The 26458-nt window shown below is 54.6% G+C and overlaps 2 protein-coding genes across 2 annotated transcripts in view; both read right to left on the reverse strand.

The window, feature by feature from the left end:
* The window catches only part of ARHGEF18 (Rho/Rac guanine nucleotide exchange factor 18), a 55382-nt gene extending 52059 nt beyond the window's left edge, over positions 1-3323 (reverse strand). The window contains exon 1 of the mRNA XM_042978064.1: positions 3026-3323. The gene's annotated coding sequence lies outside the window, so the exon portion shown is untranslated. The remainder of the gene's footprint in view (positions 1-3025) is intronic.
* A 25-nt stretch (positions 3324-3348) lies between these two features.
* Positions 3349-26458, reverse strand: part of LOC122233190 (rho guanine nucleotide exchange factor 18-like) — a gene marked incomplete at its 5' end in the record, with an annotated part of 28900 nt that continues 5790 nt past the window's right edge. Inside the window, 10 exons of the mRNA XM_042964855.1 lie at positions 3349-3547; positions 7195-7336; positions 7481-7583; positions 9098-9175; positions 9667-9711; positions 10018-10075; positions 11016-11130; positions 11728-11878; positions 12624-12883; positions 20498-20619. Of these exons, the coding sequence (XP_042820789.1) occupies positions 3474-3547; positions 7195-7336; positions 7481-7583; positions 9098-9175; positions 9667-9711; positions 10018-10075; positions 11016-11130; positions 11728-11878; positions 12624-12883; positions 20498-20619 (1148 nt within the window). The remainder of the gene's footprint in view (positions 3548-7194; positions 7337-7480; positions 7584-9097; positions 9176-9666; positions 9712-10017; positions 10076-11015; positions 11131-11727; positions 11879-12623; positions 12884-20497; positions 20620-26458) is intronic.

The following is a 26458-nucleotide window of genomic DNA, read 5'->3' on the forward strand; positions in this document are numbered from 1 at the left end:
ATCTCGGCAAACTAAGAGTTATCCATAAACAGTGCCTAGTTGTCCTTATGCACAGGAACATGCTGGATTCCAGCCAAGTAATTTGATGTGGTCCTTCCTTCCCTCTGTCCCATGTGGCAATGGAGTCATGGAGCCCCTGCGTAGGCCACCTCTTTCTTTTGCCTTTCTCTCCTCCTGAAACTCACCCACAAGAATAACCAGATGATAAAACGTTCTGAATTAGATAGTGGTGACAGTTGCACAATTCTGGGAAAGTACTAAGAATCACTGAAGGGGGCAGCTGGGTGGGTGGCTCGGTCAGTTAAGCACCCGACTCTGGATTTCTGCTCAGGTCATGATCTCAAGGTTCACAATTTTGAGCCCCACAATGGGCTCCACGCTGATGGTGCAGAGCTTGTTTGGGATTCTCTCTCTCTCTCTGCCCCTCACCCGTGCACTCTCTCTTTCTCTCTCAAAATAAACTTAAAAAAAAAAAAACCACTAAATAATTTACCACACATTAAAAGGGTGAATTTTATGGTAGGCGAATTCCATCTCAATAAAGCTGTTACATAAAGAAAAAGGGGGCACCTGGGTGGCTCAGTCAGTTAAGCATCTGACTTTGGCTCAATTCATGATCTCGAAGTTGTGTGAGTTCGAGCCCCGCATCAGGCTCTGTGCTGACAACTCAGAGCCTGGAGCCTGCTTCAGAGTTTGTGTCTCCCTCTCTCTGCCCCTCCCCTGCTCGTGTTATCTCTCTCTCTCAAAAAATAAATAAACATTAAAAAATTAAAAAAAAAAAGTGATAGGAGTTTAAAATGTAACCACACAGGATACGTTAAATCTTTAGAATATTGATTTCAAGATATGATGTAAATCAGCTGGTGTGTTTGCTACTTTGAACATAACCAACTGCAACTTTATACTCAGTTGAAAACTAAGCAAAAACAGAGAAGCAAGCGGGCTGAGTTTTACACTCACGGGCAATTTTAACAACAAACACGAAGCACAGCAGCAGGGGTCCCTCCACTGAGGACATTATTTTAATCACTTTGCTCCCTCCCCCCAACAGTCACATTCCTCCTCCAGAAAATTCCTACGGGCAGCTGCGGAGCTGTGACCGGAATTGTTCTGCACCTGGAGAAAGGGTTTTCAAAACACGGCAGGCAGCTCTCCACCGCTTTCAGGGGAGAAGTAAAACCCAACTAATAAATAACAAAGAAACAAACTATTTGGACTTCATAAAGGTCTCTGAGTTTTAAATTACTTGAGAGAGCCGAGATGAAAACGTTTTCAAAGTCTTGAAGAAATGGAAACGGGACTTAGGATGAATGAGGAAGAAAGGAGACCTTGACACAAGGATCAGAAATATGCTAAACATGTGGTAGGTAAACACCCAGGGAGGCACAGCTGGTGACCACAGCCCTAGTCCCAGGGGCTGGTGACAAGGGTAATGGCCCTGCGGCCAGCGGTAATTGCTACTGTGTGACAAGAATGAAAATTATAACACAGCTTACACCAGAAACAATGTACATGCCACTTCAGCTTTCAAAGTGAGGGCATTGTAAAGTCAATTTAGGGAAAAAAGAGAGAGAGAGAGAAAGAAAAGAATCAAAGAATCGCTTTTTCCATTTCTCTGTGCATGCCATTTAAAAATGAAATAAGCTATTCAAACCCCCAAATTATGTTTACAAGAACTGCATTTATTATGCCTTCTGGCACTATGCTCCTATTCCCTTTAGAACAACCTTTTTCTCAAAAGGGCTTGACCCAGAGAATAGCCAACTACTGATAAAGTATACACTTTGACCCAGTCCAAACAACAACTGAGATGCTCGCGTTTTCCAGGCTCTTTATTATCGTCAACCTCAAAATACAAGTCTGGGGGCATGCACATATACACGGCATAAATAACATTTACTGAATATTCACCATAAGCCAGGCACTCTGCTATGCACTTTACCCGTATTGTCTGGTCAAATCGCTAACCAATACTTATTCCCATTTTAAAGATGGGGAGACTGAGGCTTAGCAACGTTACAGGGCTAAAATGTGACGGCCCTGGGACCACAGCCCAGATCTGACTTCACACTCAGGCCCGCGCTCTTGGCACTTCTCCACACAATTTCAGGGTTAACCATTCACCCAGCCAGATATGCAATGTATCACCTGTAAAATCATCTCCAAATTGCCCGAGGCCATGGGGCTGTTTATGCTGTCCTGAACTCTCTCTCCTCGACCAGAAAAAGGCCCTTTAAGGCTTTTGGCTGGATGGAGTTCCACTCTCCCCAAATGAGGCGAAGGGGGTAGAGCTATGTCCTTCACTTCTCGGTAAAACTTAAAGAGGACCCCCCGCCCACCAAGAAAACTTTTTACGCTCTGCGCCAGCCATCTCTTCTAAGGCTTCCATCCCAACAGAGCAACAGGTAAAAAAGATCGGGGGACGGTAACGACCACAGACCATGCAAAGATCAAGGGCCTCTCGTTCATCCCTGCAAAGAAAGCAGCACCGCAACATCTAAAATTCTTCCATAAGGAACTGGAGGATGATCCAAAGCACACATTCTTGGTATAGTTTTGTTGCCCAGACGCTCTCTAGCTCGGAGGGCGTCCGCCCCACGGAGGGAGTTCTGCACAGAGGCCTGAAGCACCACAGAGCTGGTCACTGTTTATGCTTATCACTATATCCCCAGTCCCGCCCCGGGCGCTCCAGAACCTGGACCCCGGAGACCTGAGCTGGGGGGAGGCTGCACCGCCCGAGGGCTGGAGCTCGGATGGCGCCGGCGGGCACCGTCTGCACCTCTGCCTTCGCCAGCTGGAGCCCACATGCACTGAAGGGGCAGCCTGAACGGCAGGACCCGCCCTCCGGTTTGGAAGACTCCAGGGGGGCCCAACCCGAGGCTGAAGCAGCTCCGGGGGTCCGGCGCCCCAGGCCATCCCCGGGGCTCGACGGCGCGTTCCCGGGGCCCGAGGCCTCCCTCCCGAGCTCCGTTCTCCTCGGGCCCGGCCCGCTGCCCTCACCTGGCCCGGTCCCCGCTGCCCTCACCTGGCCCGGTCCCCGCAGGCCGTTCGCCGCCGCCTCCGCCGCCGCCGCCGCCGCCGCTGCCGCCCGGCCTCCTAGGATCCACCGCAGCCCGCCGCACGGGGCCGGAAGTGGGAAGCCGCGCGGGAGAGCTGCGCACGCGCGTGCCCGCCCCGGGGGGCGGGTCAGAGGGCGTGGGCCCGGAAGGGGGCGTGGCTCGCGCGGACTTTGCTTCAGGCTGAGGCTGGAGCTGCGGGGAGGGTCCTCCGCCGGCACCCCGGGACCGAACAGGGAGGGGGGACCCCGGGACCGAACAGGGAGGGGGGACCCCGGGACCGAACAGGGAGGGGGGACCCCGGGACCGAACAGGGAGGGGGGACCCCGGGACCGAACAGGGAGGGTCCCTGCGGTGAGGGTGAGGGCGATCCTTGTGGGGGCGGGTCAGCGGGGCTGGGGGGGCATCTTGAGGGAATCAGGGGTGCCTGGAACCGGGGATCGGCGGGCGCCGGGGGACGTCGCAGGGGACCGAGGCCCAGGGCGAGGAGTCTAAGGACAGGGTACAAGAAATGGACCGAACAGGTCTGTCACCTGCGAAGAAGGGGCAGCGTGGATTGCAGAAAGCTAGACAAGTCTGGGAAAAAGCCATATGGCTCTCAAGTCGTTCCAGACACCCCTACATGGGTCTGTCCAGATACCCAAAACTCATACTAGACACCCAGGCAGGTGCCATCAGATACTCAAAACATGCTTTCGGGTACCCCAAATAGGTCGGACACCCTACCTAGATCTGTTAGTTACCCCCCCCCCAAACGACTCAGAATCTGAAAAACATGCCAAATCACCCCCAAAGTACCAGACATCTTCACCCAGGAGCCATCAGACACCCCCAGATAGAAACGTGTCAAAAACCCTACTCAGAAACTTCTAGAGGCTCCCCCCACATACCAGATACCTCTGACACAGATACTAGTAGATACCCCCATACAAGTGTCCAGAGTCTAAAATACAAGCCAGACCGCCCCCCCCCCCAACACACACAGGTGTTCGTAGACACCAGAAAAAAATGCCAGATGCCTCCCCTCCCCCAGTGTCAGCACTCCCCCGGGCACGATCAGACATCCGGGCTCTGAGGCTGCCCCACCCCTTCCCAGGCCCACCCCTGGTGTGGCAGTGGGGCAGTAACCAGGAGAGGAGCCAAGCACCTCTTTCGCCCAAGGTTCTAGCTGGCCAACCAAGCCGAGATCGTTCCAAGCCAAACCCACTTCAAAACACCCACAATCTGTGGTCGAGAGCCCTCAGTTCAGAAACAGGGTAGCAGAGTCCCCAAGCGACCTGCCTGCAGTTGAAGTCTATTGCATCATGGTCAAGAGAGGGAGCACGTCCAGGAAATTGGAGGTTCCGGAAGCACGGGGACGTGCTTCCTCAGAGGTCAGAAGCCCTGACACAGGTGCTTTTGAGGTCTCAATGGATGTGTAAATGCTCACTCTCAGAGTTCCTATGACTTTGGGACTTTATTCCAAAGGCAATGGGGAGCCATTGACGATTTTAAGCAGGAAAAGTGGCAGGATCCTTATTTCTATAGCTACCTTGGATATAGAAACCTTCAGGTTGATACAGTTCTCCCCTAAACGTAGACACCAACTTCCTCAAGAGCCTGGCAAAAAGGAAAGGTATCTCTTATCTTTCTTCTATGTATCCAACCGCTCTGCATTTATGAAGTCCTTGTCATGGGCCAGGGACTCTGCTAAGAGCTAAGGAGACGTTGGGAACATGAGTCTGTGGCAGTGTTTCTCAGTCTTGGAGCTATTGGCAATTGGGGCTGGATGGTTCTCTGTTGTCGGGGGGTGTTCTATGTGTTGGAGGATGTTGAACAGCACCCCTGGCCCGTATCCACTAGATGCAAGTAGCACCCCAGTTCTGATGACCAAAAAAAAAAAAAAAGGCCTCCAGATATTGCCAATGTCCTCTCGGCTAACAGCAACTGCCCTAAGAGACACTCGGACACGGATACAGTCGCCTAATCCACAATCCAGGCCTCCTGGGGGACGTGGCCGTGGCTTTGGGTTAAAGGGTGAGTAAGAGTTATGCGGCCGAGGGAGTTCCGGGAACAGCACTGAATGAGCAAGGTGCAGGTGGTGTATGTGGGCAAAAGTGGAGAGGTAGGCGGGGTCAGGCCATGGGGAACCTCAGAGGTCAAGGCTATTAACAAGACTGTCCGGAATGGTGTTCTGTCGGCGGGGCTGGTCTCTGGGAAAGCATCTCCGCTTTACCCCTGGAGACCTGCCCTCCGTAATTACCTGGAGCGTGACTCATTCCCTGTTCTGCGGAACTTCCTGTGGGGCTGTTTCCTCTAAGGGACAGATAGTAACATCTGGCTTTGAATGCCTCCAGCGGTAGGTAGGTTTGTGGCTCGTTAAACCTGGCGGGGGCGGGTACTCTCAGCCTGCTGGGAGCGAGTCACGGCCGTTGTGGCCCCACAGGCCTCCTTACACAGGCATGGGGGTATGGTTGGGGGTCTGTGGTTTCGACGCTAGCTTTAACTCGACGATACAGGGTGATGATGATGGACGCTACGTACCCCTACGTACCAGGCACCATGCTAAGGGCACCCCACATATTTTCCTTTACACAAACTCGAATCTTCTGTGATCTCAAAGATCTGTCCTAAAAATTGTCTCCAGGAGGCAGACCTTGATTCCCGCCATCGTGAGAGTATGCTGCATTGAGTTACTTCTTGCCAAAGCACAGAGTAGGGAAAGGGAAAAGACGGTCACCTGGCAGGTGTAACCTTAACCAGGGGGTGAAGGTTAATATCCTCAGGGGTGTTGTGTCGCTAGCACTTATCCCCTGATAGGAGGAGGCAAGAAGGTTCCTGAGCCTATAACCCTAATTATGAGAAAGCATGGGACACACCCAGATGGGGGACATCATACTAGAAACCCAGCTGATACTTCTCAAGACCGTGAAGGTCACGAGCAATACAGAAAGACTGAGGAAACTTCACAGGCCAGAGAAACTAGGGAGACAGGATGACTAAAGATAATACAGTATTCTGAGTTGGGTCCTGAAACAGAGAGAACCTGAGTGGAAGAAGAAATCTGGTGAAATCTGAGGAAAATCTAGTTTGATGAATAATACTGCCCCCGGGGAGCCCAGGTGGCTCAGTCGGTTAAGCGTCCGACTTCAGCTCAGGCCATGATCTCCTGGTTCATGGGTTCAAGCCCCACATCCGGCTCTGTGCTGACAGCTCAGAGCCCGGAGCCTGCTTCCGATTCTGTCTCCCTCTCTCTCTGCCCCTCCCCCACTCATGCTCTGTCTCTCTCTCTCTCTCTCTTTCAAAAATAAATAAACATTTTTTAAAAAAACTTAAAAACTTACTGCACCAATGTTGGTTCCTAAGTTATGACAAATGTACTGTGGTCACAGGTGATGCTAACATGGCAGGAACCGGGAGGAAAGTTAGAAAGCGACCCTCTCTGCTCTCTCCACTTTTCTGTGATTCTAAAATTAAAAGTCTAGGGGCACCTGGAGGGCTCAGTTGCTTGAGCGTTGGACTTAGGCTCAGGTCATGATCTAGAGGTTCGTGAGTTCGAGCCCCGCATCGGGCTCTCTGCTGTCAGTGCGGAGCCCGCTTCGGATCCTCTGTCCCCCTCTCTGATCCTCCCCCGCTCGCACACACACTCTCTCCCTCTCAAAAATAAATGAAGATTTAAAAATTAATAGAAAATTAAACTGAAAGTCCAGGGGGGGAAAGGGGGGCTACTCACCCCCTCGGGAGGGGTAGGAGGAGTTAGTTTGTTGTGCCAAAATACTGCTAAGAGTTGTATATAGACTCTGCAGAGTGGGGGTGGGGTGGGATGGTCAGCGTCCCTAACTCCCACGTTGTTCAAGCGTCTGCTGTACAATTCTGTTTGTTCGAACCATCCAGATCGTGGTATTTTGTCAGGCAGCCCTAGCTAACCCACCGCCTGAGTCAGAATTTTGCCAGAGGATTTTTGCAACGACAAAAAACCGAGGTAACCATAGGTCCCTGCCCCTAGGCCCCCGGTGCTCTCCAGGGAGCCTCCACTTGGCAGGGGTGAAGTGGGCTGAGGGAGTAACCAGCACAGGAGGCCACGAGAGAGAGATTTAGAGGCAGTAAAGTTGAGAGACTGGCTGCCATCCGGAGGGTTTGGCGGGGCCACCGGACTCACCAGAGCTCAGGAAGGGTTTGCCGCACAGGGGACAGCTGGAGTGGCCGACGAACGTCCCCTGGGCCAGCTGGTGCCCATGGATGCATTCCTTCCTCTCTCTAGCATCCTGACCCTTGTCCTTTGGTTGTGCTGGGCTCTTCCCCTGTGGGGGACAGAAGCGAACCTCAGAACGCCCCGCGCATTCGGATCTCCCTGGCGTCACAGGGCTCCAGGGCCAGGGGCAACCTGACAATGTGGAGAAGGTGGACGGGGTACCCACCCCCACCCCGGTCCGGCACCCCCTGACCTTCTCCTTCTGCCTGGTGACTCTACAGCGGAGGGAGCTCAGTCTGCGTTTCACCCTGGTGCTCCTGTCACTCCGCTCAATCTTGCTGGCACTGTCTTCGCTCCTAAGGGGTGGAAAGATGAACAGGGAGGGGCGGCAGGCCCAGGTCGCTCCTGGACCCCACGTGGAATTTGTCCCCCGCGGCCCCCTCGTCCTGTTTCGCTTCTTCTGTGGTCCCCGCACTCTCTCCTCCCTCCTCTCAATCACTTATTCACTCAACAAACACAGATGGTTACCAAGTTCCAGGAGATGGGGGTGCCGGGTTCACAGAGGGGACTGCAACATGGTCTCAAGCTTGGGGTCCCTCAGCGGGCCCAGGCTGGAAATCTTGGCTCTGTCCAGTTCTGCCTCCTCCCTGCTATTCACCCGCGGCCCCACCTTCTGATCAGCCTACGAATCCTGCCCATTTTTCCTTTGGGGTATCTCTCAAATCCTGCTCTCCTCTTCCCCCTTACATCCCAGCCCCGGTTCACTGTCATGCCTCTCCTGGATTACCGGCACCCCCTCATTTGATGAATACAGTTGACCCTTGAACAACGCAGAGGTTGGGGCGCCAACCCCCTGCACAGTCAGAAATCCGTATATAACTTCTGACTCCCCCACAACTTAGCTACTGAAAACGTAAACTGTCAATTAACACATTTTTTATGTGTTATGGGTATTGGGTACTGTGTGCTAACAATAAGGCAAGCTAGAGAAAAGAAGATGTTACTACAAAAATCACAAGGAAGAGGGGCGCCTGGGTGGCTCAGTCGGTTAAGCGTCCGACTCTTGATTTCAGTTCAAGTCATGATCTTGCGGTTCGCGGGTTCGAGCCCTGCGTGGGGCTCTGCGCGGATTCCCCGTCTCCCTCTCTATCTCTGCCCTTCCCCACTCGCTCTCTCTCTCTCGAAAATAAATAAACGTTTTTTTTTTAAAAGAAAATCATAAGGAAGAGAAAATACATTTCGGGTCCTGTACAAGTATTTATTGAAAAAAATCCACGGATAAGTGGACCCGCGCAGTTCAAACCCGTGTTGTTCAAGGATCAACGGTAATTATTGAGTCAGCAGCAAACACACCCAGCCCCTGCGGAATCTATCCACTGGAGGGAGATCCACACCTCCAGTCTGCAGACCCTGCCCTCCCCTCAGCCCAGTCTGTGCTCGCCATTACCAATCACCAGAGAGCGGTGCTCCAGAGTCTCAGAGGTGATCTGACCCCTGCTGACTTCCCTCACCTTCCCTCTTCCCAGCCCCACCCTGACACCATTCCTTAGGCCTTTCCGTTCCCCGGGAAGGCACCCCTTTCTTGCCCCCGTCCTCCTCCCCATGTGTTGGTGAACCCCTACTCTTCCATCGGAAGCCAGCTCAAGCCGTCGCCTCCTCCCGGAAGTCCTCCTCTGCCCTCCAAGGTGTATGAGGCGCCTCCCCAGCCCCTACCTCCATCGTTGCCCTGGCAGTTCCAGTGAGAGGATGGCGGGGGGGGGGGGGACCCCACCTCCCGCCCGCAGCTTAGGGTCCTGCACAGAGGGCCACTGGTAGATGTGCGCAAAGCCAGGACGGGGCCCCAGCCTGAAACTCCCACTTGCAAACTTACTCAGACAGGAACTCAAACCAGGTGAGGTTTGAGTGGGCTTCTCCAGGGCTCACTGACAAGCGAGCCCTCTGTCGGGCCCTGCAGGGTCAGAGGGGACAGATGAGTGGGTCGGCAGCCCCTCCTTCCCCAGATGTCCCATCTCCTGCCTCTCCCCCCACCCCCACCTTCCGGTGCCCTGGAGCCACATCCAGGACCCCACCATCCCTCCCACTGTGGGCTCTATCCACGGTCACTGTGACTGGTTTCCCAGCAGAGGGGGGGGTAACGCCTCTCGGCCAAACAAAATCAGCACGTCAGGAAGACTTTCTAGCAAATGGCAGTGTCTTGGGAAAGAGGCATCGTTTCTCATTTGTGTACAGGTACCTTCTGGGCTGGGTCCCCCCGCCCCCCACATGTCCCCTGTCCTTTCCCACGTGCATTCCTCCCCCCACCTCTCCCATCCCTGTTTTCTCCCCTATCTCCCCGTCTTGTCCACACCCGTCCCCGCAGGCTTTCTCCCCACACTGTCCTTCACGTCTGGTCTGTCTTCCCAGCCCCGTTCCCTCACGCGTGTCCCCCTTCCCACTCACCCGTGGTACTGTCGAAGTTCCTGAAGCACCTTCTGGACAATCAGCCTGGGGTAGGGGGCGGGGGAAGTGTGTAAAAACAGCGCACCGTCGCCCTGGTTGTAGACACATCCCTCAAGACGCGCTGTGACTGCCCAGCCGGTCCCCAGGTCCCCATCCAGCCCCTGCCCGGGGGGCTCAGCCCCTCCCCCGATGCCACAGTGAGAACCTTTCTGAGGGGCCTGGGTCTCTCCTCTGGGAGAGGGATGGGGTGGGAGAGAAGACCGAGGTCACGGGGGGCTTGGGAGGGACCCCCGCCTTGGCCCCTTGGCGGTCCACTGGGGGTCCCCTCCCCACCGCGAGGCAGACACTCACACGTGATCCGGTTCCACGTGGTCCTTTTCCATGCACTCCAGCACCGGCGGCTCCAGGCCTGGAAGCGGCCCCCACCCCAGGAGGCATAGGTGTCAGGGGGCTCTGGGGCAGGCCGGCCCTGTGTGGACCCCCTCTGACCCATCCCTGCGGAACTGGAGACCGTCCAGAGGGGGCTTGCCACTCGGGGAGGGGAGGCACCAAGGGGGCAGAGATCCAGTGTTGGAAGCGCACCCCTGTCCCTCCCTCGCCCCCCCCCCCCGCCCCCGCCCCGTGTCTCAGGAGTGCTTACTGTATGCCAAGTGCTGTGCACAGGTGTGCTCAGTGAAGCCCCAGGTAGCCCCCCGGAGATACGCTCATTGCTCCCTTCTTACAGAGAAAGCCACAAGGGCTCAGAGATTTCTAGCAAGTGGTAGATCTTGCGGTTTGTGGGTTCGAGCCCCGCGTCGGGCTCTGAGCTGCCAGCTCAGAGCCTGGAGCCCGCTTCGGTTTCTGTGTCTCCCTCTCTCTCTGCCCCTCCCCTGCTTGTGCTCTGTCTCTTTCTGTCTCTGTCTCTGTCTCTCTCCCCAAAATAAATAAACATTACAAAAAATAAATTAAAATTAAAAAAAAAAAGAAAAGTGGTAGTTTTGGGTTTAGACTTTGGGTCTATCCGACAGCAGAGAGACACAGGCTCTTAGGACAGAGATTCAGAGATAACGAGGGAGACGAAGGAGGGGACAGAGGCAGAGACAGAAGAGCCCTAGGTGAGCGAGGGCATTGAGGTGGTGCGGTCCACTCTGGCTGGAGGCCCAGAAGGATGGGGCAGATGCCGGAGGCCTCTCCCCCTCTGCCCCACCCCCCACAAGGAGTAGGGCCCCAGTTCCTGCCCCTAAGCCCCCTCCACCAGCAGCCCTTTCCCAAACTCTCAGGCCCAACTGGGGTCCCATCCAGGGAGTCCCCCAGCAGAACTCCCCTACCCTTCTTGGTTTGAATGAGGGAACCCCCCCAGGCTGGGCTACCTTGAACAGCAGGAGTGGGCACCTCCAAAGCCGGAGAGATTTCCAGGGAGCTGATCTCATCAAAGGACACGGGAACCGACCGTGACCTCACTCTTTTCTCAGGGCTGTCACATTCCTGTGGGGAATAGGCATCTCGATAAGCCAGGGAGGCAGCCCGGACTGCAGGCCAGCTCCCCAGATAGAGGGTCCCTAGCCCCATCCTCCAGCCGTGGGCGGGGGCTTGCCTCGGCCACCGGGCACAGGGATAGATCCCCGCAGCAGCAGCCGAGGGCTGGAGCCCCGAAATCTGAGCTCCGGATGTCAGCCCATCAGGGATTTCTCCCCAGGTCATGGTCCTGGCCAAAGATGCCTCAGCCACAGGCTACAGCCCTGAGGCTGGAGTCCCAGACCTGAGACGAGATCTACCCGGTCACCAACGGGGCTTCCTTCCAGCTGCAGAGATGCAGAGACATCCCCCCAGCGTCCCAGACCATGGGTTAGACTTGTGACCGAGGATCCCCTACTGTGGACCCCACCCCAATGAAGAACGCTCAGGCCTGGGCTGGAATCTCAGGACTCAGTGACTCCCCGGTTATGGGCGGCCCCATGAACAACCCCGCTGTGACAGGTAAGTCCCACTAGCTGCAGGTAAGGAACCTCTTCCCTCCCACCCGCCGCGCTGGCTCCTGGGTCCCAAGCTGTGGTCCCGAGGGTGGTCATGGGTTGCACCCACCTTGCCTGGGTGCTCTGCTGGGGTCGCACCCCCAGACAGACACTGTTGGGTCCAGGCCTGCAGATCCTCTCCCGGCAAGTTCAGAGCAAGGCTAGCCAGCGTCCGAGGGAGACAGGGCCCCTCGTTCACAGCCGCGGCCTGGAGGCTGAGCCTGGCGGAAGAAGAGAGGAAGGCAGGGCTTCAGTGTGTCTTCTCCACAGGGCTGTTTCCCCAGCTCCACATCCAGGGGCTTGGGGGGACCTGTGGGCCATCCTTCCCGGGGGGCAGGGAGGAGTGGTCAGGGTATAGGGGGGTGTTCAGTCTCCCCATATGGGAGGAGAGGTCGGGGGAGCCTTGCTGGGGACTCTGCAGGTAGGTCCACACCTTTGCACGGAGGACACATCATGTTTACCCAGACCGGATGTCTGTTTGCGGTGACTTGGGAGGGGTTGAGGGAGGCAGGTGCGGGGTGGGGGGGGGGGGTCAAACCCCCCTCCACTGTGTGGGGCTGCTGCTGTGTGTGGAGTCGAGCACACGTCTGTGTTCTAATCACGAGTGCATCCGTGGCTCGGTGCGTACATGCGCGACCAGACACCTCACACATTTAGGCTTTTATGTAGGGGCTGGAGCGGGGCGAGCACGGACGCCTGCGGGCGGGTACGCTCGCTCGGTGCGCACGGGCCCGTGTGTGCACCTGCCGCGCGAGCCTACGGTCTTCGTCTCGGGGTCGTGCGTGCTTATTCAGCGGGCACGCGGGCTCGTCCGCCCTCACAGGCTGTGTGTGCGGGACGCATGTGTGTCTGGGGAGCTGGTCTTTGGGGCTTCCTCCGCCAACACTGCAGACACCGCCCCGCCCCCTTGCAGATTGCAGGGGCGAGGCCCCGCCCTGTCCTGGGGGCGCGTCGCGGAAGCCTGACCTCTGCCAGCTCTCGGAGCAGCTCCGAGACCTTTCCCAGCTGCGTCTCCGAGGCCCGCCCTGGGACTCTGCCGAGCTGGAGAAGGGCGAATCTCCTCCGGCCTCTTCACTGGGGGGGCCGCTGTCCCTGGCCTCCCCAGGCTGGCTGTGGGAAAAGGCCCCAAGGCCCAGGTCCTGGAGATACTCGCTGCCCTGAAGGGCCCCCAAGTCCAAGCTGAGGTCCTCGGCGCTGTCGCTGAGCTGTCCTAGAAGGCCATCCTCCTGGAGACCCGTGTGGGAGGGGAAGAGGGCGTTGACTGCGGGTGCCAGAGGCCCCTGCCCATCACCCCCCCCCCCCAGGTGGGGTGGAATGTCCCCCAGGCGATCTGTCTAACCTGGGCCTTCACGGCCTCATCCCAAAAAAGGGGGCTGGAAGTCGGGACCTCTAGCCCTGACTCCACCTTGCCCGCTGGGTTTCCCTCCCATGGGCTTATAAAAGGGGGTAATAATCTCTGCTCTGCCTGCCCCCCCCCCCACCCCCCGCCGCCTTGTTTAATGTCTTCGAAATCAGTTTGTAAAAGCTCAGCACACAGATAAGTCATCCTTGGCGCTAAGGGCAGAATTTCATGCAGCGCTGGGGCTCCCTGCCTTGTCCCTGGGGTGCTTGGTACATTTCCTCATGGGTCTGTTGGACCCCAAGTGTCCGTCCCAGGCCCAGGCTAGGGTGCAGCAGGTGAGGACCTTGCCTCAGGCACAAAATCAAAGCGGGGGGGGGGGACCCTCAAACTCAGGAATCCAGAAAAATCAGGTTAGTATAATACATATATTTTTAAAGTCAAGAGTCAGGGGCGCCTGGGTGGCTCAGCATCTGACTTCGGCTCAGGTCATGATCCCTCGGTTCGTGGGTTCGAGCCCCATGTTGGGCTCTGGGCTGACAGCTCGGAGCCTGGAGCCTGCTTGGGATTCCGTGTCTCCCTCTCTCTCTCTCTCTCTCTGCCCCTCCTCTGTTCACACTCGGTGTGTGTGTGCGTCTCTCAAAAAATAAATACACAATAAAAATAATAAAAATAAATAAAATGTCAAGAGTCATGCAAAGAGAGTCACGATGAACAGATGATCAAAATGTTAAATCATGACAGTACTGGACCCTGTGCTAGTACGACTCACCTCACTCCCGTCCCCTATTTCTGGCCCTGCTCCCTCATGGCCTGGAGTGCTCCAGCCAACACCTTCCCCTCTCTGACAGGGAGAAGCCCAGGGGGCACATTACAAAAGGCTCTGGGGCCAGCCCCCTCGGCAGCCTCAAGCTGCCACCCACCCACCTGCGAGGCAGCGGCGTGCCAGGCCCCGTGAGACGCAGAAGATACACAGAAGTGGACCACGATGTGCCAGCCGCTAGTGCTCCCCACACAGTCATCCCGAACTAAACCGCATTGTCGCTAATCCCACAGCAGCTCCACCAGGGGGCACTGTTGTCCCACTTTCCAGATCAGGAGACTGAGGCTCAGGGAGGAACAAAGACTCACCCTGGATCACACACAGCCAGACTCAAACTCAGGTCTGTTTGGATCCAAGCCCTCTGCTCTGTCTTACGCTTCTCTCTCCTTGCCCTATTCCTTTTTCTCTTCTCTCTCTCCTTCCCAATCATTCTGCCATCTTTTCCCCCAGCCAGGGAACTTGCCTTTCCTCTCCTTGGAAAACCTGTTCTCCTAGTCCACCTATGGTTGGCCTGGCAAACTCCTATTCATCCTTCAAAAGCCAGCTTGGGCATGACCTGTGGCACAGAGACTTTCCTTGTCCAGACTTTTGTTAGGAGTGTCCTCAGACCGGGTTTGGTGGGTAGGTGGGTGGATGGGTGGGCTTCTCCCCACTGCCTCCTGCAAAGCCAATGCTGAGCATGGCCCCAGGCACCTATGTGGTCTCAGGCAGCCTGTGAGACACTGTCCCAGCTGGTGGCCTGAAGGGGCCACGAGGGAACATGGCCCCCTTCATGGACCCTACACAAGTCCCCCAGGAGGGCGCCCGGCTGGCTCAGTTGGTAAAGCATGTGCCTCTTGATCTCAGGGTTGTGAGTTCAAGCCCCAGGTTGGGCATAGAGATCACTTTAAAATAAACAAACAAACAAACAAACAAATAAAAAGATGGATGGAGATGTTAATAGATGTGCTTAAAAAGAAGAGGTCCCCAAGGATAGTATTGCCACATAAAATACAAGGCACTCAGTTATATTTGAATCTCAGATAAACCCCAAGTATTTTTTTAGGATAAGTATATTCCAAAGCATCGTAATATTTGACACTCAAATCTAACTGGGTGTCCTCTGATTTGGTTTCCTCAGTCTCGCAACCCTAACTCTGGACCATTTGGTCAGGCAGGGCCAGTCCTCTACCAGGAGAGGGAGAGCAGGGGGGCCCCTGCTATTGCCTGGTTTGGGGTATTTTCGGGGAAGCTTCCAATTCAAAATTGAAAGTACCTGGAAAGAGGAGCTTTGCAGGGTCTGGCTTTTCCCGCCGACCTCCCCTGCCTGGAGCTCTCCACGGTTTTTACCCCTTCCTCCTTCTTTTTCTTGTGGTAAGGTAGACATGACGTAAAATTTGCCATTGTCATCATTTTTAAGTGTGCAGCTCGGTGGCACTAAGGTACCGGGTAGCTTCTAATCTGCTGCCTGTCTATGAATCTGCCTAGCCTGGGGACCTCAAGTAAGTGGAATCGTACAATATTTGTCCTTTCGTGTCTGGTTTATTTCACTTAGCCTAATGTTTTCAAGTGTATCCGTATTCTAGCATGTATCAGAATTTCATTCCTTTTTAAGGCTGAATAACATTCTGTTGTCTGGGGCACCTGGGTGGCTCAGTCAGTTAAACAGTCAGCTCTTGGTTTCGGCTCAGGTCGTGATCTCACGGTTCGTGAGTTTGAGCCCCGTGTCGGGCCCTGGGCCGACAGTGTGGAGACTGCTTGGGATTCTCTCTCCCTCTCTCTCTGTCCCTCCCCTGCTGGCATGCACTCTCTCTCTCTCTCTAAATAAATAAACTTAAAAAAAAAAAAAAACCCTTCCATTGTTTGGAAGGACAGCCCTGTATGGGTATCGGCAAAACCACATGTTGTGTCCCATTCATCCCGCGATGGACACCCGGTTGTCTCCACCATCTGGCTGTTGTGGGGCACGCTGCTGGGAACGCGGGCGTGCAGATCTGTTGGAGCCCCTGTCCCTGCTTTTAATTCTTTTGGGAGCAGGAGGTATCCTGGGTTTGACTTCTGGAACACCCTCCATACGGCTCGCACGGCCTCCCTTTTCCTTGAATCTTCCCTTTGGACCCGCTGATCTTTGTCCTCCCCTCCCTGGCCGCTCCTTCTCTGCCTCCACTTCCTCCCTCTGTCCTTCATACGCCAGGCTCCCTCTTCTCCCGCTTCTCCCCCGTCTCTGGCTGCGGCTGGCCCCGGGCGCCCCTCCCCTTCCTGTGACCTCCTCACGGGTCTCCCCTTTCCCCAAATCACTCCAGTCCCATCCCTGGTGGCTGGACAACCTCTACGGACTCCCATCTCCCCTGCCACTGCCCGAAAGGTTTCCTCGTGTCTCTGGTTTTTCTCCTTCTGTAAACATAAACATGTCAGGACAGCCTCTTGGCCTGGGCCGGGCCCCCTCCCCCTCCTCTGCATCTGGCCTCCCTCACCGGAGGCAGAAGTGGGATTGTGGCCAGGGCTGGGGGTGGCAGGGGTGATGGGCAGTTGTGGCACAGGCTGTCCTAGCTCCCAGCAGCAGGTACCCTGAGGGAGACGGTGGGGAGGGGGGTGCCTCATCCTTTGCTTCGAAACCTCTTTCCTCCAACATTGCCCGGGTGAGAAAAGGTGGGAGCCAGCCCAATGGGGGCCTTTCCAGGCATCCGACTGAACAGTGTATGCTGGGCCTGACGCCCCAGAGAGGAGGCGATAAATCCAGGCTCTTGCTCATGGCCCCTGAGGAGCCTGGGCCTCCGGCCACCGGGGGGATGTGGGGGGGGGGGATGAGCTCCCCCAGTCAGACTCAGAGGCGAGATGTCCCCGGAATGCCCACTCTGCAGAAGGGCTTACAAGGTGCAGATTTGGATCGTACACGGATAAACTTCAAAATGTGAATAGTTCCTTATCTTGTATCGTTAGTAAGCCACGGCCTGCCAGAGCAACTTTAAGCGTGTGGTTTCTCCGGTTCCATTTCATCAGGTAGGAAAGGAGACGGGCATCAAACAAAGTACAAATAAATGGCAGGGCAGATGGCCCCTGAGTAGAAAAGCCTTAGTCAGAGGGTTGCCTCCCTGGTATGACTTGTATTAGCTCAGTGTGACCTCGGGCAAGTTCCAGCCCCTCTCGTGGCCTCAGTTTTCTCATCTGTAAAATGGGTGTAATGCTGTCTTCTTGTAGGATTACTTGCTGTGTGGGTACGAGGTGGTGTGGACACATCGCAAACCCTGGATCAGTGGAAGCGATCTCACGTTAGTGGTTGTTTTCCTATTTCGGGACTCAGGGCTCTTCCTCTGGGGGGGAAGATGGTTGTGTTAGATGCAGTCACACAGTCCGTCCCTGCCCTCCCGGAGCTAGTTGGATAGGAGGGATGGTTTAACCCAGCCATTAGAATCAAGGGTGATAGAATGTTTCAGGAAACAGGCTGAAGAACTGAGGGAGGCCAGCTGGCCCTGTCTGGAGGGACAGGAATTCTGGATCGGAATTTTACTTAGAAAATCCCCTCGGGGTGCCCGGCTGGCTCAGCAGGTGGAGTGTGTGGGCTCCTGATCTCAGGATTGAGAGTTTGAGCCCCACATTGGGGATGGAGATTACTAGAAAGAAAGAAAGAAAGAAAGAAAGAAAGAAAGAAAGAAAATCCCCTCTACTTTCTTTTTTTTTTATTTTTTAACGTTTATTCATTTTTGAGACAGAGAGAGACAGAGCATGAATGGGGGAAGGTCAGAGAGAGGGAGACACAGAATCTGAAACAGGCTCCAGGTTCTGAGCTGTCAGCACAGAGCCTGACGTGGGGCTTGAACTCACGGACCGCGAGATCGTGACCTGAGCCGAAGTCAGACGCCCAACAGACCGGAGCCACCCAGGCGCCCCTCCCCTCTACTTTCAAGTACAAAACCAATGTAATCGTTTGTGTAAACAAACCTATTAAGTCTTCTGCAGACCCCTCTGCCAGGCCAGGGGATGACCAGCTCAGCTGGAGTTACTGGGCTGGACATAAGGGAGCTTTTCCAGAGCCAGGCTCGAGGTCTGCTCTAAACATTTAAAGGCTCCCAGAGACTGGAGCCAGAAGGCCCCTGCCCCGATGCCCTGGTCAAGACCACCTCAAAGTGTGTGATCAGCACTGTTGGGTCTGAGTTCACCCCAACCCATCCCTGCACCTACTAATTCTGGTCTCCCTGCCCTTTCCTCCAACAAAAGTATTGAATGCTGTCTCCAGTTGGTATCTCAAGGAGGCTTCTGAGACAGTTGTAGAAGGCTCAAGATGGAGGCGGGCCATTCAGCTGCAAGCCTGATGAGGTCTGTGTTTCCCTGACCAGAGGTGTGAACCCTCAGGGCCCAGCAGGCCCCTCCCAGGACCTCCTTGCAGCAAGCTGAGACCTTGGGAAACAGAGTTAAACGGAATATTTTTGTACCCGATGTTTACAGATGCTGATGGGAAGTTATCAATAAAAAGACTCTGTTACTAAAAGGGGGGGGGGGAAACCTGGGGCACCTGGGTGGCTCAGTCGGTTGAGCGTCCGACTTCGGCTCAGGTCATGATTTCACGGTTCGTGGGTTCAGGCCCCCACATCAGGCTCTGCTGAACACTTGCTCAGAGCCTGGAGCCTGCTTTGGATTCTGTGTCTCCTCCCTCCTCTGCTCGCGCTCCGTCTCTCAAAAATAAATAAAAGTAAAAAAATAAAAATAAAAAAACTATTAAGTACAACCCAATTAGGAAAATTTAGACAATCTTTAGATACCTTCCAGAGCTCATCCCAAACCAAAAAAACCCTATATCCAACCACATAAAATAGTGTCCATATGACATGTAAATGATCTCTCGAACTGGTCAAGTTTCACATATTGGTCAAGTTTCATGTATTTTAAAAAGGTCTACATCTTACCAATTAGTAGACAGGAGACTTTCAAGAAGTGTCCTATTAAATGTAAAAAAGAAGGAGAAGAAGAAGAAGAAGAAGAAGAAGAAGAAGAAGAAGAAGAAGAAGAAGAAATAGAAGAAGAAAAAGAAAGAAAGAAAGAGAGAAAGAAAGAAAGAAAGAAAGAAAGAAAGAAATCAGGGGGTCTTCCCGGAGGAGGTGATAGCGAAGGAACAAATAAGAGTTGGTGAGGCAGAGGCCACAGGTGAGGGCATTCCAGGCATCAAAAGAACAGGATATTCAGAAGCCTGCAGGTTTAAGGGATCCCGCTGCCTTCCAACAACTGGCGTTCCTTCTGTCTGGAGGTGTGGAGGGGGGAGATGGGGCCGGATCAGCAGGCCTGGTAGATCACGTAAGAACTTAATCTCTAAGTTCCAAATAGCGGTGGTAGGGAGTTCAGGCAGGGTGGGGGTGGGGGGGGGGGCGACTGTGGTTTGTCTTCGGAAAGATCAGAAAGACCAAAGATGGTGTGCAAGATGCAGAGTTGAGATGGGCCGGGAGGGGGGAGTGGGGAGGGGAAGCCTGGTGGAGTGAGAAGGACCCCTGGGGGGGGGAGTGATCCTGGTGGCCTCCACCGGGGCAGCGGAGAAGAAAGGAGAAACACGGACAGGGGTGCAGGTGCAGCGTTCACAGGGCTCGGGTGAGAGAGCAGGAGGGAAGGGACAGGGAAGTACCTTCCACTGGCCTCCAACTCTGGTGACCAAGTAGATGACAATGACAGGGACGCGGGGGAGGGGTCCCCGCATTACCACCTCATCTGCCCAACTGCCTGCAGCTGACAGTTCCTATGGGAAGAGGTCCAGAGCCCTGAACTGCACTTGGGTCCTGCTCCTGTCTTTGTGCACACTGGATCCTTGCTGACCCTTGGGCCGATTTTTTTCTTTTTTTCTAGAGAATGAGAGAGACTGAGAGAGAGAGAGAGAGAGAGAGAGAGAGAATCGCAAGCACGCTCCGTGCCAGCAGCACTAAGCCCGATGTGGGGCTCGAACCCAGGAACCGTGAGAACATGACCTGGGCCGAAACCAACAGTCAGACACTTGGGACACTTAACTGACTGAGCCACCCAGGCTCCCCCACTTGGGCCGATTCTTACCCTGCTGGGCCCTAGTCTCTCCTCCTACAAAATGAAGGGACGGATACGCAGGACGCCTCGTGTGCTTTAACGGTAATGGACCCTCCTTTAGTGTGGGGGGGTGGTGTAAAATGCCACCCAGACCCCCCTTCGGCAAAGATGTGCCAACCCAGATGCTGGGAAGGATGTCAGCAGGTGACTGTCGGCTGTCAGACCCCTTCCAGGAAGCCACACCTCTTCCTGAGCCGCCCACAGGCCACGCCTGATTGATGTGGGGACACAGCAGATGTGTGGTCTGCCCACCTCAGCCTGACTTGGGACCACTCTGCAAGGCTGCTCTGGCCCGGAGCTCCCCGGGGAAGCTTTCTCCTCCTTTTTCCTCCATCTGTCTACCCACCCACCCTTCCTTCCTTCTTCCCATCCGTCCGTCCGTCCGTGTACCCCTCCCTCTGTCAGTCCCTCCTTCTTCCGTGCACGCATTCGTCTCCACATCCCTCCCTCCCTCTCCTTGCCCCAGGAAGGATTCCAGCCTCCTCGTCGCTGGTCAAACGGGACGGTCACTACCTTGCCAGGTTTTAATGAGAGTTCTCGGAAATAATGCACGCCGAGTGCCTGGTACAGAGCACGCCTAAAAGTGTATGTGCCGCCCCTGCTGTCGTCGGCTCCCGCCCGTCTCAGCCACCAGACACCTGCCTGCTCATCCTCCATGGTGGGAAAGTCTGGGCACCCAGGCCTCCAGGGGCCGCCGCTGCTCCCGGTGGCTGATGCTGCTGCTTCAGAGTCAAAGGGCTGGACACATGGCTTGGGTTCAGAACCTGTAGAGAAACGAGGGACGAGGTGTCAGGGCCAAGTGCGACGGGCTGAGGGGAGAGGACTCTTGAGTCCTGCAGCTGCTGCTGCTCTCCCGGGGCCTCGGTTGCCTCATCTATAAGATGGGCTGGTGGAAGGAGATGGTCTCAAAGATCTTGAAGCGAAGACACGTGCGTGCCGTCACCTCCCCATCCTGCCTCCTGAGCCTGTGGCAGACGTTTGTATTCACACGGGAGGCTCTTTCCTGCTGACTGATCATTCAGCCCCTCGGACTCCCACCCCCCTGCCCCCTCCCCCGCCCCGGGACCATTTCTAGCAGCTCCTTAGAGTTCATCAGAGCGGACTCGTGAGATGAAATTGATTTGTCATACCTGCTCTGGCAAAAAGCCCTCATTCGAGAGAATGGCTCCTTAAGACCGAGCACAAGCGCCCAATGCCCACATTGGGAGGGTCTCTGATGGGGGGACCCCAGGCTACCCCTGCCTTTGGGTCGTATTTGAAGTTTCAGGGTTTTCTGGTTGCCATGGCAGAGAGGAGAAAACAAGGACTTTAGGGTCAACCAGACCGTGTCCTTGCCTGGACTTGCCTCTAATGGTTGCACACCTTTGGGGAAAGTACCTCTTTGAGCCTCAGTTTCCTCACCTGGGAGGTGGGCGTGACAATGCCTGCCTTTCAGAGCTGTGGGGAGGATGCAGGGGCCCTAGTGTGTGGAGCGTAGTCCTGGGGCACTTGGCCAGTCTTGGCCACCTTCCTTGCCCTCTAGGTCAGGAGGGCGCCCTGCCTTGATGTCAGGTCTTGGGCTGAGCCCCTTGCTGTGGGAAGGGGGGGTGTACCCACTTTTTCTCTCCCTGCCCTTTACAATGCAGCCAGCACAGTCCCCCTACCTATTCGAATCCCCGCGGAGGCTCCTGATCGCTCGCAGGAGGAATATTGAGACTCTTAGCCCGGCCACTGATGTCCACCAGGATATTCCTTCTGTGCCTGGTCCCCGCCCCTGTGGGACCTGCTGCTTGAGACCCTCCCCTTCCGTTCCTGCTCTGAGGCTGCCTGCCTGAAGACCTCACCCTGTTCCTTCCAGAAATCTCTGTCCGCCCCCGACCTGTGGTGCCTCTCTCATGCGCGTTTCATTTCCTTGCATTGCCTCGACATCGTCCCTGCTCCAACCCCCCTCCAAAGACATCCCTGACTCTGCCAAAACCAGGGAGGAGGCCAGCGCGTCCTAAGTGACAGCAATGGCGGTCTCAGGTGGGGCCGAGATGGGGTGGGGAGTGGGAGGTCAGATGCCTTTGGAAAGTGCCGAGTTAGGTCCGCAGCTTGGGTCCCCTGTGGCCGGGTGACCCCATGGACCGTCCTAGTTAATGCTGAGCCAGGATAATTACGAGCCAACATCTGCTGTCATTCTCCAAAGGGTCTAGCTAGGGTGATATGTTTGTGGCCACCTGGCCTGCGACCATTGTTGCTGGCACAGGGGAAGGCTGGTGATGTCCCCAACCCAAATAGGCACCAGTGGACGAATAGATACACAAGAGTGACGGAGGCACACGGAGTAGTAGGATTCAGCCACTAAAGGGAAGGGAGTTTGGACACTGTTACAACGTGAGGATTGACCTTGAAGACCTTACAAGCGAAGAAGCCAGTTGACAAAGACCACATGCTACGCGAGCGCATTTATAGAAAATGCCTGCAGCAGGTGAAATCTGTAGAGACAGAAGGCAGATTAGTGGTTGCCTAGGGCTTTGGGGGAAATAGAGGGCTATGGGGTGATGGCTGAAAGATACGGTTTCTGTTGGGGTGATGAACATGTTCTAAAGTTGTCGCAATGGCTGCATAATACTGCGGATGTAGTTAAAGTTATCGAACTGAACATGTTGGATGGGTAAACCGGCTGGTGTGTGAATTACATCTCAATGAAACTGTTGCTCCCGACATTCCCGGGGCCCCTTGTAGAACTTTGATGGGGCAGGTGCACGCGGGCCTTCAAGGTGAATGAGCCTTTGATGCTCCGGGCCTGCCACAGTGTGTGAGCACGTCACTGCTTCCACCACGCCTGTGCTCCCGTCGCCCTCCTGGGCTGACGGAGGGCCTCTGCTCTGCTGTCCTCCTTAAGTCTCGCCTCTCCCGCCTTCCCCACCCTGAAGCCAGGGCCGCATCTATGACTCAGAGAAATGTCGGAATAAAACAAGCAGGCTGTGAGGGAGAAAAACCAGATGTGGGGCGGGGGGGGGGTGTCTGGGAGGCTGATGGGAGTCTGGGAGGGGAGGTGGAGCTGGCCCAAGGGTCAGTCCCACCCCCTGCTCAGACTGAAGGGTCTGCCTGCTTCACTGGGCAGGGGCCTCATGGAGGCCTGAGGCCTCGACAGCCTGTAGAGGCCAAAGGCAGAACCTCAGACGTTGGGTTCTGCGATCCACAGGCTGAAAGTGAAAGGCCAGGGATGAGTTTACCTTTTCTATGGAAGCTTCTGAGCCAAGAATAGGCTGGACTTGACTTTGATGACAGACTCAACTCTGATCCTGGTATAACATGCTGAACCCCAATCTTTGTATCACAGACTATAAGTCCTGATGCCAAAGGTCATAGACTGAACTTTGATCCTGGTGTCATAGACTGAGCCCCATCCTGGTGTCATGGACTGAGCCCCCACCCAACATCATAGACTGAGTCCTGATCATGGTGTCATAGACTGAGCCCCATCCTGGTGTCATGGACTGAGCCCCCACCCAACATCATAGACTGAACCCCATCCTGGTGTCATGGACTGAGCCCCAACCCAACATCATAGACTGAGTCCTGATCATGGTGTCATAGACTGAGCCCCATCCTGGTGTCATGGACTGAGCCCCAACCCAACATCATAGACTGAGTCCTGATCATGGTGTCATAGACTGAGCCCCATCCTGGTGTCATGGACTGAGCCCCCACCCAACATCATAGACTGAGCCCCATCCTGGTGTCATGGACTGAGCCCCCACCCAACATCATAGACTGAGTCCTGATCCTGGTGTCATAGACTGAGCCCCATCCTGGTGTCATGGACTGAGCCCCCACCCAACATCATAGACTGAGACCTGATCCTGGTGTCATAGACTGAGCCTGATCCTGGTGTCATGGACTGAGCCCCCACCCAACATCATAGACTGAGTCTTGATCCTGGTGTCATGGACTGAGCCCCCACTCAACATCATAGACTGAGTCCTGATCCTGGTGTCATAGACTGAGCCCCATCCTGGTGTCATGGACTGAGCCCCCACCCAACATCATAGACTGAGCCCCATCCTGGTGTCATGGACTGAGCCCCCACCCAACATCATAGACTGAGCCCGATCCTGGTGTCATGGACTGAGCCCCCACCCAACATCATAGACTGAGTCCTGATCCTGGTGTCATAGACTGAGTTTCCATCCTAGTGCCACAAGCTGAATCCTGACCCTGCTTACAGACTGAGCCTTGACTCTGATGTTGCACACTGAACTCTGATTTTGATGGCAGATTCCCTTCCCCCAGACTCCAGACATTGTCTCCAGGGGACTCTGGTCATTGCTGCCTAGTATTCCCATCCATACTCCAACCTCCAGCTGCCAAGACCAAACTCATTGTTTTCTTTCCTCCTCCTATGTCCCTGTGGCAGGGTGACCATACTATCTTCCCGGTGACCTGGCCAGAAACCTGGAGACCAGCCTTCCCTCCTCACTACCCCTCAGGACACCAAGCCCCGTCAATTTCATCTCCCTGACATTTCTCCACTCTATCATCTTTTCTTTTCTCTGCCATTGTTTGAATTTCAGCCCCCGTCTCTCCATGCCCAACCACAATTCTTGTTGGGGTTTTCTCACACAAACAATGGTCAACCACAATTTCTACCCCGCCATTGCACTGTAACTGGTTTACTTGTTCCCTTCTCTCTTTTTTTAATGTTTATTTTTGAGACAGAGAGACAGAGAGTGAGTGGGGGAATGGCAGAGAGAGAGGGAGACACAGAATCTGAAGCAGGCTCCAGGCTCTGAGCTGTTAGCACAGAGCCCGACACAGGGCTTGAACCCACAAACCGTGAGATCATGACCTGAGCCGAAGTCAGATGGTTACTCGACTGAGCCACCCATGTGCCCCATTTACTTGTTCCCTTCTAAGCCAGGAGTTCCATGGGCTATATCTGGTTCAACATCTGATTTTATAAATAAAGTTTTATTAGCACAAGTCACGTCCATTTGTGTATGTATTATCTACGACTGCTTTCATGCTGTAACAGCCGAGTTTAATAGTTGCATCAGAGACCACGTGACCTGCAAAGTCAAAAATATTTACTCTCTGGCACTTCAGAAAAAAAGCTTGTTGACCCCTGCTGTAGCCCATGAGGTTCATGAGGGCAGGTACTATATCTGACCTGCTTTCACATCCCCAAGCCCCAAGTGGTAAAATCTTATGTGAATTGATCAGCTCCTGTATACCTTGCCTAGTGCTAAGCCTATCAGGTACTTTGCGTTCTTCTATCCTCATAAGCCCTCAAGTGCTCCCTTTACAAAAGAGGAAACTGAGGCTTAGAGAACTTGTCGTAGGTCATACCATACTGGTAAGAGGCAGAGTTGGATGTGAACCCAGGAATTTCCACCTCCAAAGCAGGGGTTTATAACCACCAGGCTATCCTGTGGTAAGCTGATGAAAGTATGGATGAGTGAATAAATGATTGGAAGGGTGGATGGTTGGATGGATGAGTGAATACGTTGTTGGATAGGTGGACGGATGGTTAGATAGTTGGCTAGCTGGCTGGATGGCTGGATGAATGGATAGTTGGTTGGCTGGATGGTTGGCTGGATGGGTGGTTAGATGGTTATATAAATGGATTGATGGATGCTGGGATGCATGAATGAATGGATCCTTGGCTTCCTGGCTGTTTGGATGGATGGGTGGGTATATGATTAGATGGGTGAATGGTTAGATGGTAAGATAGGTGGATGGTTATGTGGTTGGATGGATGGATGGATGGATGGATGGATGGCTAGTTGAATGGATGGATGATAAGGTGGATGGACAAATGGGTGGATGGTTAGGTGAATGCATGCATGGATAGATGCATGGTGGCATGAATGGATAGTTGGCTAGCTGGCTGGTTGGGTGGCTGGATACATGCATGCACAAATACATGGATGCATGGGCGGGTAGTTGGGTGGCTGGCTGATTGGATGGATGGATGATTAGATGGATGGATAGATCATTGGTTAGATGAATGTATGCATGGATGGATGCATAGTTGCATGGATGGATAGTTGGCTAGCTGGCTGGTTGGATGGATGCATGGATATGTGGATGGATGGATAGTTGGGATAGATGGGGTGGCAGTGTCCAGAGACAGTGAGGCATTCGTTACATTAAGGAAATGGCATTCTGAGGGGATGAGTGGGGGAGGGGGAAGATGTAGATAGAAGGGGGGCAGGACAGAGTCAGAGAACCCAGGCAAGAGGGAAACCCAGTTAAGGCACAGAATGTACTCATTACGGATTCGGTGAGGCAACTTCCCTGCAGGTCCTAACTACCCTTTCCCCAGCCTTGTTTCATTCCCCAAATCCAACCCTATCATTTTCCCAGGAAGTCCCATTAGGTGTCCAGATGGCCAGTTACAGAGCTTGAGAGGGGCACACAAAAAAGCCCTCTTCCTATGTATCTCCCTACTCCTCCCAGGGCTAAAGCCTGGAAGGACACTGTTAGGAAAGACTCTACTCCCCAGCACCATGCTTCTCGCTAAGGAGCCTGGATTCAGGTTCCACCATTAGCCCCTGGAGCCCCAGCCATAAAAGGGTGTAAGAGTGACTGCTGGTGTCCTCAGCTCACTCCCCCACCTGCCAGCCTGTGAAT

This window comes from Panthera tigris, chromosome A2, assembly GCF_018350195.1.
Source record: "Panthera tigris isolate Pti1 chromosome A2, P.tigris_Pti1_mat1.1, whole genome shotgun sequence".
Taxonomy (NCBI): Eukaryota; Metazoa; Chordata; class Mammalia; order Carnivora; family Felidae; genus Panthera; species Panthera tigris.